This window comes from Platichthys flesus, chromosome 2, assembly GCF_949316205.1.
Source record: "Platichthys flesus chromosome 2, fPlaFle2.1, whole genome shotgun sequence".
NCBI classification, from domain to species: Eukaryota; Metazoa; Chordata; class Actinopteri; order Pleuronectiformes; family Pleuronectidae; genus Platichthys; species Platichthys flesus.
Window position 1 is genome coordinate 12580723 of NC_084946.1, and position 15457 is coordinate 12596179.

At 39.2% G+C, this 15457-nt stretch overlaps 1 protein-coding gene across 1 annotated transcript in view; it reads left to right on the top strand.

Annotated features, from left to right (window-relative positions):
- The window catches only part of cpne5b (copine Vb), a 106798-nt gene that overhangs the window by 24290 nt on the left and 67051 nt on the right, over positions 1–15457 (top strand). Inside the window, exons 2-6 of the mRNA XM_062398299.1 lie at positions 335–375; positions 698–744; positions 7612–7715; positions 9583–9622; positions 11690–11766. Of these exons, the coding sequence (XP_062254283.1) occupies positions 335–375; positions 698–744; positions 7612–7715; positions 9583–9622; positions 11690–11766 (309 nt within the window). The remainder of the gene's footprint in view (positions 1–334; positions 376–697; positions 745–7611; positions 7716–9582; positions 9623–11689; positions 11767–15457) is intronic.

Genomic DNA, 15457 nt, shown 5'->3' on the forward strand with positions numbered 1-15457 from the left:
CATCAGCTTAATGAAATATAATAATGTCATAATATAGTTACACAAGCTTAAACCAGAGTTCTGTGAATATAACAAAATAAGGGTCTAAAAAAGAATCTTAAACAGCTCTGGTCCGTTTATAATGTAATAATTTCAATTACCAGTGTGAAGGCAAGTATTTGAGCTTTGAGATTGCGTTTGAACTTTGCAACATATGTATGGCGTAAAGTCAAAGTGAAAATGAAATAATTGAGCTTAAAAGTGCCATTTCGCCAGAATTATCTTAGTCTCCTCAGGTCTCTATGATAGTGAAATGTCATCATGTCTAACAATTGTTTCTCTCTTTATTTTCCAGAAACCTGCTGGATAAAGACACATTTTCCAAGTCAGATCCATGTGAGTATGTTGTAGAGGCTGCATGTGTTGTAGTTTGTGCTCTTCTGTCCTCTCTTCATCATCTCCCGCTCGATGCTGAAGTTTTTTAGTTTTTTTTTTTGGGCCATGTTGCGCTGCGAATTGGGAAATCTATGTTTTACTCAGAGGGCCGTGCATGTTTGTTCACTGAACTGAGGCTCTTACACTGATTTCCCACTTGCAATCTTCCTGCTGTCCTCTGATCTCTCTCGCTCACTACCCTCTCATTTTCAGATTTTCTGGCAATTCTTTCTCTTTTTTGTAATACTTACACTATCTCTGTGTTTCCTGTATTTTTTCACAGTATGTGTGCTCTATACTCAAGGTGTGGAAACCAAACAGTGGAGAGAGGTGAGTGCCCTCTACACGTGCACACACACGCGCACACACACAAACAAACACACACACACGCACACATACACAGCTACAACGAGCACATGGTGAGCACAGCAAGAACTTAATTGGATGTCCTTTTTTTTTTTTTTATCCGGTTGCAACTGTGTGTGTGTGTGTGTGTGTGTGTGTGTGTGTGTGTGAATGTGTGTGAATGTGGTTGTGCATGGCTGAGCCTCTTGTTAAGGCGATTTTTCACTGCGAAACATACAGTTTTTGGCTTTAAGACTTCATTAAAGCTGTTCAACTATCTGTTGTCTGGAAATGCCAGGAAATATTCACTAATTAGAGTTTTCAACCAACAAAGGAAACCCCCCACAGTGTAATGATCAATACGTAGGCTTTTTGGAGACTAAGCGGCACACATGGGAGGCATTCAACCAGCTCTTACTGTGCCTTGTTTGGATTAGTCCATGAAGTCGAATACTGTCCATGTTCTCTGTTAAGAACATTACCATTCTGTTGGTTCATCCATTAGATTTCTCTGAAGGTAAAATAAGCCTTAAAGGATCTCATGTGACTTAATGAACTAATAAAATACTATTATACAAGAAATCTGTATATTTTCTTAACATTATTGGCTTCTCCAACTGTGAGTAGTGGTTAAAACAACTTAAAGTGGGTTAGGAGTTAGGGGTTAGGTTTTTAATAAGTTAACATGCCCCGACTCGTGCATTTTTATATGACAGAAGACATATTTTGAGCGAAATAAGTATTCAACCTCATGGCTGAGTCTCTCCACCTTAAGGGAACCTTCACACATATGCAAATGCAGGTGAATAATACGGGTCAAAGTTCACCAAAGCTGAACTGCATGCAGAGCCGATTTGCCTCGCCACAGGAAGGGAATGTATTATTCGCCTCCTTGCTCGCACAGATTACACGTGAACAGGAGGTAGCAACTGTTGGTGGGGGGACGGGAAGCAGGGGTGTGGCCATATCAGCATATTAATGTCTATGAAATGAGGAAGGAATATGCAGTTACATTTAAGCCAAACTTTTCATGACTGGCCTTTTGAATGTAATTTTAAATTAAAATGAACAGATCTTTCCCCATGAGTCATTGCAAATGTTGTCAAATAAATCACACAATGAAAACCTTTACTCAACCTTCACCTTTAAAGAATACTATTGATGAGAACACTGTTTTTCTTATTGTCAAAAAACCTCTTTACAGACCGAAACCAACCACTGTTAAAGAAAAGCCACTTGTAGGTCCCACGATGTAGAATGTGGGATTTCCATGTCTAATTTGGCTCTAAGGCCGGTCTGAGAGATAAGTGGATGCCACGAAAGCATCAAAGCGGTCAATGAAACACAGAAACAAATGCCCACAGCTCATATTCAGAGACAGAGCTTTTAAAAGAGCCATCATAGAATTGCCCTCCGGGGACAAATCAAGTTATTTTGAATTGAATTGAATCAGCGCTTGTTTGATGTGACAGTCACTCAGCCATGTCCCCAGCACAGCCTCAGGGTTAGATCTCTTGGTTTGTGTAGTCTGCATTTTACTTGATTTTAGTGTCCATGTGGGTGATTGTGTGAATAACTGGAGCTTTGAACAGAAACACACACACACACACACACACACACACACACAGTCAAATGAACATAAACATTTCAAACATCAAACAAAATACAACACAAAACTAGAAAATATCTCACCGTAGTGCAGTGCTTGGGAAATGCATATGCTCTGTACATATGCATGAGTACATGCAGCTTCCCATAACAGAATTTAGACATATCTGGGGTCAGCCCTTATGTTTGGTGCAAAATGTAAGTGCATGAGAGAAGCCACACGTTATTTTTAAAGACCTGGTTCACTTTGACTGTGTAGTTGATCATAACTTAATGTAAATGATTATATAGTCATAGTTATATAGATGACCCTCCTCTGTTACTTGTGCGTCATTATTTCAAAACAGATGGCTATGTGGGCTTTCATTCAAATGTTTCAGAGGGACCACAGTGAATCTGTTGTGACTGTGTTTGTGAGAAGCTGTGCATATGTATGTGCCTCCTGCACAGGCGTATGCATATGTAAAGATGATGGTATATATATATATATATATACAACTATATATTATGACTCCCACATGGTGGGAAGGCAGGCTGTTAATCAAATCAGCATAATGAGTGTCTCACATTTATTCTAAAGCCAAATTTCAATAAGTTCCACCATATCGACAGATTTCCTTCCAACAAATCACTAAAACTCTCCTCCTCCATCATATTGTTGAGGGGGGATGGATATTGATGTGGCCCCAGGTGACACTGTGGGAGCAGGCCATGCAAAGCCAAGCAGGTGACTCACCGGGGACCTTGAGACTTCAAACAATTTCTTGACAGGAGCACTTAGCACTGCGGTCAGGCCTGGGTCACATAGCATGCTGTTTCCTCTTCCTGGCCTTTTTTTGTTGTGGAAGCCATCTTGTCTGTCATGGATGTATGTAGTTTTTAGTGTATTTTAGCTTTTTTAATAATCTTCCTCTCCTTGTTACGTGCGCACAGTCTCTCCTCTAAAGTAAAGATCTGTTTTTCTTCACTTTGTTGGAAAATACTTTGAGGCAGATTTTAAGCTTGTGTTGCTTGGATGTTTTATTTCTTTTTTCTAGAAGCCATTTTCCTTGAGTTCTCTATGTGTAAAAGATACCGCATATCCACAGTGCATTGCCGAAAACATGTCTCAGTCTTTTGTTCTGGTACTTGAACAACGCTTTTCAGCATCATGCTTAATACTTGATTTGTTGTTCCATTTCTTTATCAGGAAATAACCCACAGTAAAGAATAGGGTGAAAGGGATATAGGGAATTTAACAGGAACTATGTAATTACTGAAATTCCTTGCAAACTTAACCTGGTGGTTTGTAATATGTAATGGACAGAAACTGATTAAAAAATCCTCAACACTCACCATTTTAATTAAAAGGAAAAGCACGAATGAAACCAGGTGAGGAATCGTTACAAAGCCCTGTAATCTTGGAACTCAGTTACAGCTAATTATTAGCCCACTTAAAAATAGTAGAGTACAATTTTATCTATATTACCCAATTTCACAATTCACAAGTTTGCCTCAAGGAACCTAATCTGTAGATCATTAGAACATTGTCCGTCTCCACACCCTCAAATGAGACGAGCTAAAATAACCAAGAGATACAGATTAAGTTTTGTTACTGTAGGTTTTCGTAAGAAACATTTGATGTCACATCTCAGCGTTGAGGATTTTTCTGTTAAGTCCACACCAAATAACAGGTGTGAAGTCCAGGCCAACGGACTATAAAAAGACTAAGTCTAGGTCTGGATCAAAATAAACAATGTTTCAGTTCATATAAAGTATGAAAGTTTGGACTTTCTGACCAATTGCAGGAAGACAGCATTAAACGATAGAAGAAGAAGAATTAGTGGAAACTTAACCAGTCTCTTAACAAATTACCCAGACTCACAGGATCGCCCGTAATCTCAACTCCGACTATAAATGTTTGAATGCAGAGATCGTTCATTTGGTGCATTCCCAAGTGTTGAGTACGTCGCCTGATGCTGGTGATGCTGGTCTCAACACCAGTATCCTATTACAGTGGAAACTTTCTCCATTCAAATAGAAAACAAGGTGACAACTTGCAGACGGCAAAAAAACAACAGTTTTGACAACAGTTGACAATAGTCTTTAGTCTTCTCCATAAATTTGAATGACAACTGATCAAATGTATCAAAGACATGAACCTTGGTTTTTAAGACCTTGAACCAGACTTTCATGTGTCCATTATAGTTAGAGCTGTGTATCAGATAACATTGTCATTTTATATCAAATCATAATGTGAGGGATTATTATGGCCTCAGAGCCCTACAAAGGTCCTGAGGACTTTAAACTGACCTCATTCATTTCACCTCCATCTTTAATTGCAGCACAAAGCCGTAGCTTACAGCCAAGGTAAAATTAAAAAAAAATTACAAATTTTTGAAAACGGCTGCATGAATAGTGAACTGCTGTGGTACGAGAGTGAATTATTATTATGAGAGGAGAAAATGGGGAATAGTTGTGATTAGATATATGATGCAGAATGAGAGAGGGAGAGGGCAAATTTACAGTGGCTTGTGGGAGATGTGACATGGTTGACCTTTTCCCTCTTTTTTCCAATTTACTTTTAAGTGCATGCTGCTCTCTCTCTCTCTCTCTCTCGCTCTCTCTCTCTCTCTCTCTCTCTCTCTGTCTCTCTCTCTCTCTCTCTCTCTCTCTCTCTCTCTCTCTCTCTCTCTCTCTCTGGTGCATGTGTTTGTTTCTATGCATCATATATAATGTGTTCACAATCACAACTCTGGCTCAAAGCTCTACCAAACTTTGGGAATCATTGTCCCATGAAGCCACACAACTTGTGTGTGTAAGATAGAGGATTCCAGCTGGTTGTGCGGCGTTCTCTCTTCCAGCGACCCCCACAGTAACCTCAATGCTCTATCAGTCCTGGGGGATTTTCAGTGTTCATGTGTGTTTCTCTCTTTTTTTCTCTTATGAAAGCTCCCCAGTGCATAAAAAATGTACTCCAAATTCACACAACCATCATATACTTCTCTTTGAGAACACTAGTCTCCACCGAGCTCATTATATCAGCACTGTGTCACCGTCTACTGAACATGGTGCAAGGAGGATAACACTCCATGTTAACCAGAGAACGATACAGGACACTCAGATGGCACAAATCCCCGGCTCTGGTTCCCTGATTCTCCAGGGAAGAAGATAATTAAATCTTTTGTCAAGTTTGGAACAAAAAAACCACAAAGGTAATGAAGGATTAGACTTGTGTGTTGTCATCACTCTCTTGTGCTCCAGCTTTTTTCTAACGCCATGCGTCCCCAGTGTGTGTGTGTGTGTGTGTGTGTGTGTGTGTGTAAGTGATTTATTCTGTCTGTGGTTTAAGGACATGTTCACATTTCAGTATGTGACACTATTGGTCTCTATTGTATCTGTTATAAGCCTGAAGGGTTCTGTTTTTCCATATGTTCAGTGTGTGTGTAGTGGTGTGTGTGTTCATGTGTGTGTGGTCGTGTTTGTGTGTGTGTGTGTGTGTGTGTGTGTACATGTTGAGGGTTGAGGTCAGAGACTTGATGCCAGCTTCTCATTAGCAGTTTCCAGCATCCCAGCAGTATCTAATGAACTCTGCAGGACAGTATTGTCTCTTCCACTCAGCAGGGAAATCACATTATGGAGCTCATCTTTGGCTTCACCCGTCTCTGTTCCGCCATGTGCTCACAGCTTCATCAACACCTCAGAGTCTTCTCCAAAGCCCGGGTGCACGGCACACACGCTAACATCAGTGTCTTTATCACCCTGGCTGGTGCTTAATTGAAGAATAACATTTAAAGTCTGTGTAAGAGAGGTCTCAGAGAACATGTTCAGTTCAAGGAGGTGTTCAACATCATGTAACATAACGGTATGGAATAGCATCAAACAAGGTTTTGTTTATGTCATTTTTTCTGCACATATTGAAAAAGGCGGGGTTTGCTCACACATCCACCTACAGTATTTGCCATACAAATTATGGAAAAACAAGATGGATGCCTACTTGAATTGGCTTTTTTGACATTTATGTAAATTTTAGGTAGATTTCCAATAAAATGAAGCATATTTGTGTATGAATGGAATCAAGAGTTAGCACTTTATAGTTACACTTAGTATAGAGTGTAGTTTATTAGAATAATATTCTTATTTACCTCACTGGGAGCTATGTTTCTGTGTTACACCAGACCTCAATCTTTCCATAACCTTAATTTAACCAAGGGCTGTCTGAGTCTAAACAGATATACATTTAAATACCCTTGGAATACATGGGAATAGCAAATCAACCCATACGGTCTAATTACTGTTTTTATTGTCCCTGTTTTACCATGCTAAGTACCTTTGAGTACCTTTTTAAAAGCACTCTACAAATCAAATGTATTATTTTGATTATATACCATATATCAAATGTTGCCCTTCTATATTTATTCAGCACCTACTGTCGTCTGAAGCCATTCTTTATGCTTGTTTGGAACCAGTGTTAGATATCATCCCTCTACAATAAAAAAAGTATAGGATTGAAATCAATCTCTATAGATTTAGATTAGGTATTTGATTGAACACGGTAATTCCAGGGGGGTTTGAATAATTTATGTATATACTGTATGACACATTTTAAACTCTTGATCAGCTTTTCATACAGTATATGCATGTGCTGCTGCTGTTGCTGCTGCTGCTGCTGCTGGGTCTCTGCCAGTTTTCTCTGGCACATTTCCCTGCGTTTGGCACTATGGGAGCTACAATCCCACTAATTAGGAGGCCTTAATCACTGCCTTTCTCTTCCTCTCCCTTCCCACTCTTTTCCCACTCCCACTCCCCCGCCTTCCCGCCTTACTCCCCCCTTTCTCTCCCAGCCCTCCACGTTAGATTTGCCCTTTTTTTTCCACTTCCACTGCTCTACAGTGTATACCTTCTAAGCCATTGCCCCCCTCTCTCTCTCCGAGTCCACCCATGTTGATTCTTTGAACACATTGTTCTCATCGTGTCTCTCATCTCTCTGTGGGGTTGATGAGTGAGTTATCCCGCTGTAATTAATGTGGGATGGCAGCGAGGATCAAGGAGGAAACACACCTATGGTTTTCTTTGCACAGCAGCGTGTGAATGCTAATCAGACCTCTTTTACTGTATGTGTTATAAGAGAGAGAATGAAAAAGAGAAAAAACAGACAACTACACACTGCATGTGCATGTATTTATCTAAAACTGTTTTTGTTATATTGCTTTTGCTTCCATCATTCCTCTCGGCTCTCCATCTCATTTCTCCCTCCTTCTACAGTTTGGCAGAACGGAGACGATCGACAACACTCTAAATCCAGACTTTGTCAGAAAGTACATCCTGGACTACTTTTTCGAGGAGAAGCAGAACCTTCGCTTTGACTTGTGAGTTGATTTTCTTTGATGTCAGATCATCATAGTATTTTCCCTCCTGCCCTCTGCTCTCATTCACTATGATGCGGTTTCCTCCTGCTCTGTTCTGTGCTGATCGGCAGCTCCAGTAAGCATATGCTACGTTCTATTGTATTAAAACACAGTTGCATTATAGTCTGTGTTATAGTACAAGTCAAAAAACCAAGGTGGGCGTCTTCAGGAAAACCTTTGTCTTGCTTGTTGTCTTGCTCAATAGCAGTTGTACACACAGTATGTATGTATTTTGCACATACAAGCACCATAGCAACCGTATCACTCAGAAAGTCTGACCTCCCAATTCAAATGGAACAAATTCCTGACAAGCTCTTCTTATAAAATAATTTGAAAACTATTCAAAGAAGTAAATAGCTGAATTATCCTATCCTAAACACAAAATGTCACATTTAGAAACCAAGCAATTACACACACTCATAAATATCAGTTCCCTAAACATGCCTGATTTAAAAAATAAAAAAGAACCATGGATTATTTTTGGAGATACCAACGAAAACATCATAAAAGCCCTATCTTGCATTGTTGAAAACAATGGAAAGAAAATCATAGATCTGCCCTCTGATCCTTTGTTTCCTGATTCACACCACATTCTTCCAGCGTCTCTGGTGGTTATCTGTCCAGTAGTTTTTGCTCAATCCAGTTTACTAACAGTGAAACAAAACAAATAACATAACCTCCTTGGCCGCTTTAACAAAGTTGCATTCAAATATTTCAGCACCAAGGACAGCACCCAGCACTCGATGTGCATCATCTTTTGCACATGGTTCTGTTCTGCACCAGCACTGATACACAGGTAGTCATGCTCACTGTTTGCACTGTCGCAGCCTCTTCCCCAAGGTAACTCCACACATGGAGAGAGCGCTTCTGTTTCCTTCTTTGTAAAATCAAAGACTTTCTCCTCAGTGAGGATTTCTCAGTACCCTGTCTGACATACTTGACATACAAAATATGTTAACTTCATCCTTTTTTCTATTTTGCATTGACCAATTTAAATTATTAGGGTTATTTTTAGGGTTATATCGAATATTTTCTTCAGCTCTCTCTCTCCTGGATGCAGTCATTTCCTTCTAACTCAGGCGTGGTTGGTCTCATGTGATCTTTCTTTTCAGTTAATAAATGTCCTTGAATAAACACAAATGCTTTAGTCTGTGCAGAGTTTAGTCTTCCTCATGTGTCTTTATTTAGAATACCACCCACTTCCTGTCACGTTCAGGCTGATTCAGGATCAAATATATAAGTTACTCTCATTACATTGCTCTGTTTCAATCACTTTCATTTCTTCATTTTCACATGCAAATCAGTGCAGGCTCAACTGCAACTTTATTATAGAAGAGCATGAAAGGTTTGGTTAAACCGCTCCCTACTTACAACACTTACTAAGATACTAAGATCTTGTCTTCCTTTTTTATCATTGCGCATTGAAAATAACATAACATTAAATTAGAAATTTGATCATCTGTCCTAAATCTCAACGGATACTTCTTCTTTACAGTAAGTTTAAATTGAGCTAATGCAAATATGACCTTAATTATTGCATATTTACCTTGATTCTGTTTCTCCTTTGTTGTTATTCCACTCAGTTCCTATTCTGCTAGATTTCCCTGCCCTAGATGTTTGAGTTACAGTCATGACATTTTAAAAACAAACAAAAGCCTCTGAAAATTGTATTGTACTGAGGGTATTTCCTTTCTGCTCCCACTGATGACAAATCCCCAGGTTCAGTTTTAAATCTCTCATTTAGGAGCGCAACAATCACTTAGACAAAGTCTCCTTAACTGTTTTTGAATTAAAATGTCTTTGCTGCTTTCCTTTTGTTTCCTCCCAGGTATGACATGGACTCCAAAAGTCCAGACCTTACCAAACACGTGAGTGCACACAGTAATTTCAACCTTAAACCACAGATAAAAGGAAGCCAGTCTGGAGTCAGATCTAAATTAGTCGCTTCAGTGACTTTGATATCAGAAAAGAAAATCTCCAACATGATTTGAGATTGGCCAAACCCTTTTATCAGTGGTCTAATGTGAGATTCTGTATGTTGTATTTGTGTTGCCTGCTGCACGATTTTACCTTGATGAAATAAAGCAAACCCTTTTTATTGCCTGATCACAGAAGTGTCCAAATACTTTTTGTTTTCAACTTAGACTCATCAATGTTGTATGTAATTTAAATAGAATTAGAAACTTTTTTATAACTTTGAATATTTTATTTGTCATAGTAGTGGCACTACATTAAGGCATTGTGCAATAAGTTGCTGTATAGTCAACCATGTAGAAACACACAATGCTTTTAACCATTAGTTTCCATTTCATGCTGTATTAGATTGAACCCAACTTTATTGTTTCACTAGTTATATCTTTCCCTCAAGGCTGGAAACTATGGTGACCAAAAGCATTGCCGGTAGTTTGTTATGAAAATAATCCGTTCTGGTGATTATTTGACGAGCGTATTTGGATGAGCTGGGTTTGCATTTTTTCATCAATTCTCTGCTTTGGGTTCCCTTTCTGGCAAAGCATGTGTTGTCTTCGCACTCTCATGTTCTCAACTTCAGCAGTGTTAGGAGTGCTAGGTTTTCAGTACAGTGTTGTGTTCTTGGTATATGATGTGCTCTGTTGTTGTTGTTGTTATTGTTGTTGCTGCTGCTGCCCAACCTTTCTGGAAGCCTGCAGAACTCAACGTAGGTCCCAGCCTCTCTCTCACTTCTGACACTGCATGGCTGCTGTCTCACGTTAATGATCCTTCCCTCAGGAGGAGGGATGATGTCACTGATCAGAAATAAGCAACTGAGAGACAGTCCAAGCTTTTCTGTGCGGCTCTCGACTATCATTTCAGTCTCAGAGGACAGCATCTTAAGGACAGTGGGAAAAAAAACTGGATCTGCATCAAAATGTAACAGATGCTTCCTTGGGTCATGCCCCAGCCGTTCATAAAATGTCATAGTTATTGATTTAGTCGTTGTTGAGTAATCCTGCTGAAAGTCAGACTGAAGGACAAACAATCAGCAAGAAAACACAATGTCCTTGGCGTGGGTTAAGAGATTTGGTCCTCCTTTAGCTTTTGTCACATGCACTTGTGCCATGATGGAAATGGTGAGCTTTTCCAGGCTCTTGTGTGTAACATGGAGTGGAATTAGGGGATATCACACATCAGACACTCACTGAAACGAAAGACACAATAGCCCCATGTTGAATTATTTAGTGCGTGCTGCCTGCCAAAGCTACTTTTGGTTTGGATTGTCCCACACCCCGGCTGAGATTAGTTCAAAAAGAACTAGATAAACACCAAACCTGATTTGCATCAGTTCTTGGTGATACAGAACAATGGTCCACACTTAAAATCTGGATTATAGATGAAAGTGTCTTTCTTTAAAATGTGTTTACATTCATGTCCCAAAGGATGTGAATACGCTTTTGTTATTTTTCACAATTCTTTAAATCCCTCCATCTTATCACGTTTCTGTTTTTCGCCTCAATTCAATCATTCGACTTCAGCTCAACAAACTTGAGTCACAACAAAAGTGGATTAGATTGCTCAGCAGTTCACTTTCATTTTCAAGGAAAATAAGAGATAAGAGCATGATTGCTGTCTAGACGTCGAGTCTCTTTTTTTCAGATGCAGCATGCAAGCGTAAAATAAATGGTGTCTTGTAGCACCACTACAATCAATCATCTTTTTTATCATAGATGTTGCACCAGAAACCAGGATTTCTTTCAGCTTCATGTGTGGATGCACAGACTAAATCTATAGAGCATCAGCCAACAAACGTCTTCAGAAGAAACAAATACTGTAGTGATCGATTGCACAGTCCCTAGTATAGATTGGAAGGGATATCTGTGAGTTCATTTTTCCAGCCTGACCATAGTCTAACATTTAATTGTTCTCTGTCTACTCTACATTTGCTTTCTTTCTTTCCATCCCTCCTTCTTTCCTTCCAGGACTTTTTGGGTCAACTGTTCTGTACTCTCGGGGAGATTGTTGGATCACCGGCCAGTCGACTGGAGAAACCACTGGGGTAAGTAAGAGCCTCGGCTAATTTCTGCACCGCCTAAATACCTCTGACTCCAAAAGTGATTGAGAACACCATACTCTGCAAAGAGCCAAATGGAGAGGGGAGCAAATTGCTTTGGAACCAAATAAAATGACCATTTCCAGGTATAATTAATTTGTTCTGATACTTGAATGGAAATGGATGAAAGTAGGTGTTAATTTGTTTGGTAGAGGATGAAAGAGAGGACACAACACAGAGAAGCTAATTTGGGAGAACAGAGAGAGTGTTAGTGTTGAGAAGGAAAAAGAGGAACGGGTGATTTAGATAAGGAAAAGGCGATCAGACAAAGGACTAGCGAGAGACTCCTCCTGTTTCCTATTATTGTCCTTGATGAAAAGGGTAAAGTGCAGGGCAAAATTACCCAAATTACTGCTCGTCTCCAAAGCTTGTGAGCTCACATCATTTCATATTCCAATCTTTCTGCAGGGTCTTAAAACTCTTACATGTAATAATTTGTAATTTAGGCCTTTAAAAAGTCCTAAATATGTTATTTAATACTACTTTAGTTGTTGGGTTGCAACACGTTTCCTCTTCCTAGCTTTTCCTCAGTATTCACTGTTTGCCGACAGCACTCATATTAACAGTGAGTTGACAGACACATCTATTTTGGGACCATAGTGGGTTATTTGCTCCTTAGACAGAAAGACATCATATATGAACATAGATTTGTCTGTTCAGATTATAAGAGGCAGTTTAGACATCCCTCTCATTTCTGACATTTCTCCTTGGATGTTCTCCCCATGATGCCCAGTCCATTGATGGTTCTTACTCCAGAGACTTTAGAAGTGCAAATGTAAGTGCAGTGGACCTTGATAAGGTTCTTACAAGTGTATTATCAAATCATTCTTGTCTGAGCTGAGCTTTTATACAGCATTTTTTATTTGAGCCACGCTGCAGCTGAAAGATAATACAGTTACATGCCAAATTTTTTAGTTGACAGCCTTTCATCTTTGCAAAGTCAAGCTCCCTGCAAGGTGGGCACATATTTGAATTTTAATTTCTGCTCTTATTTATTTCACGTTTTTTTCCCCCTTTAAATCAGCCACTCAACTCTGTGTAATGTAATTGCATCTCATGGCTGCTCATGGCACTTGATAAGATCGAGTGTGATTACGTTCAGGAATAGAGGTTTAGGTGACGGGGACTAATATGATGTATAATAATGAAGTTATACTGGAAAGCCAAGGCAGCAGCTTTGCTTTATCCTGCATTGATTTCCTGGAGACCCCACTCTAACCTTAACCATTGTTACTACTTGCCATAGCATAACCCTTACCCCTTAACCAAACTTTACTCACATTAAAATGATTTACAGAATGAGGACTTGCATTTTGTCCTCATAAGGAAGACAAGTCCTCATGTGTTTGTGTGATCAGGTTTAGGTCCCCAGAACATTAATAATACATGGAACACACACACACACACTTGCAGAGTGATGCATTGCCGGGTAGATATGCTGCATGTGTGAGTTGTTTTCGTGTTTCCGTGATCATGAAGAGTGATTCATATTCCATTGCTTGGAAATGTCAAGACATTTGTCTAAGCTGTGCTCAGCCAATAGGAGAAGGTGTTATATTATTTGTTTGTTTTTATCTCTCTCTGTCCTGTGCTTTTCCTTTCACCTGCAGTTTACTCAAGATAGAAATAATAGTAAGACAGAATTCATCTTCAAAGTAAGCCAGGGGGTCTTTGGCAGTAATAAGCTGTTGATCTGGGCTCTCTCTCTGACATCCCTCTACCCAAATGTATGAGTCATGTCACACATGTACTACTACATCTGTTTCCTGAAGGAGAAAGTGCAGTACATCATAGATAATATGATTGAAATGAATCGCAAATAGCAATGAAATGCAGTTTTCACTTGACCTCCAAGCATTTATTGTGCATGCACGCACAAACACACACACACTCTCTACAGGATATACACATTTGCTGATCTGATTTAAATCCTGCACCTTGATTCCATGGAACATGAATGTAGAAGTGTGTGTATTTTTGTCTTGTCTCTTGGTCTCCACTTTTCTTCATGGCTAATTGTTTATGGCTTTAATCTTTCTGAAATGAGCGCTTGTTTAATTATGCAGCAGCATTCATTACAGGGAAAAGGGTGAAGAGAGGGAGGGAGAAGGAGAAAAGGTGACATCAATGACCAGAGAGCGGTCGCAGTGTCTCTGAAGTATCAGAGAAGAAACAAATCAGTATAGACGACATTCAATGAAAATGTTTTATTTTGAATGCATCAAAGTTATGGGGCTGACCACTTAAGCTGTGCCGTACACATGAATGATTTATTAATGGCTTTCCTCCAAACCTCCAAGGTGGTTGACTCTCAGCTACCTTTTAGATTTAGTTTTTTGGCAGATTTGAGAGGGATTGTATTGTTTATTGTGAGGCACCAAATTAACACTGACGGGTAATAACTGCATCAGACTGTGAGACCTGTAGTTAGTCTATTGTTTACTGCACCGTAATATTTACAGTCAGAGGTTATGGCTCATTTGGAAACCACAGCCCGGACAAGTCTCCATGCACAAACTACAATTCAGCACACAATCATATTTTAGAGGGACTTTACGAATAGTTTGATCAAGGTGAGAACGTTACGCAGCATTTGGAAATCTAGTCAAGTAGGATTAGATGATATCATGGATGTAGTGTAGATAAGGTGAGTTGTTTTTGTTTTGAATAATTTCATGGAAGCTTATTGTGCTGAGCAGCTAAAGTTCCCATCCATCCTGAGGAAAGGTTGTAGTTCAGGCCCGTCTAACGGACACTGTGAAACCATAGCAAAGAAAATGTGATTTGCCACGCCCATGTAGAAATATAAAAAGTTTACCTTTAAAGTAATTCTCACTTTTAATTACAAACTAGGTTATCTTTTCTGACCCCAATTAAAAGATAAATGATGTTCAAACTCCGGACATTGAATCAGACCAATAGGCCTTTAACAATGACAGACATTTTCTGTGTAAGAGCAGAAAAAGCACGGGTGTAGGCTTATTACTAACAGTATTATTCAATTTAGGTCTTCAAGTGTCAGGCTCTGTTTGGTGTGTGCTGCTTAGTGGAACTCTGGAAGAGAACAGAGTCATATAATACACCGGTGATTATTATTCTATGTCAAGTTAAAAGTGATGTTTTATCAAACCCACAATGCTAACTAGACAGTATTGTCTCGTTATAAAAGGATGCATCTTTTTAAATTTTAATTCATCCTGTGTGTGTGAGAGAGAGACAGAGAGAATGAAACAGAAAATTGGAGCGCTTCCGCCAAACAAGACATTTGTTTCATCCTAACATCAAAGGCTCCAGCTCTTTAATGATTGCGTCACATTTTACACTGTTCTCTTGCCACTGGCCTCAAATGCATATTTTATTAAAGAGACTAAAACTCTTGTCATTTATATTTACATAGAAAAAGATTTAAACAGAAAGTACATGTCACTTTGCTTTTCTTTATTCAAATGTGGGGCAAAAAGTGAGTGTTCCATATTCAAAAGGATTTTTCCTATATGCAATATTATTCCTCTATTTATTTTGCGGTATATATATTGTGGTGTCCAGGATATAATTTATTTAAATCCAGTGCCACATGCATATGCCGAAAAGCCTGTCCATTGCATGCATACTTGATATGTTACCAGGAGATTTGATT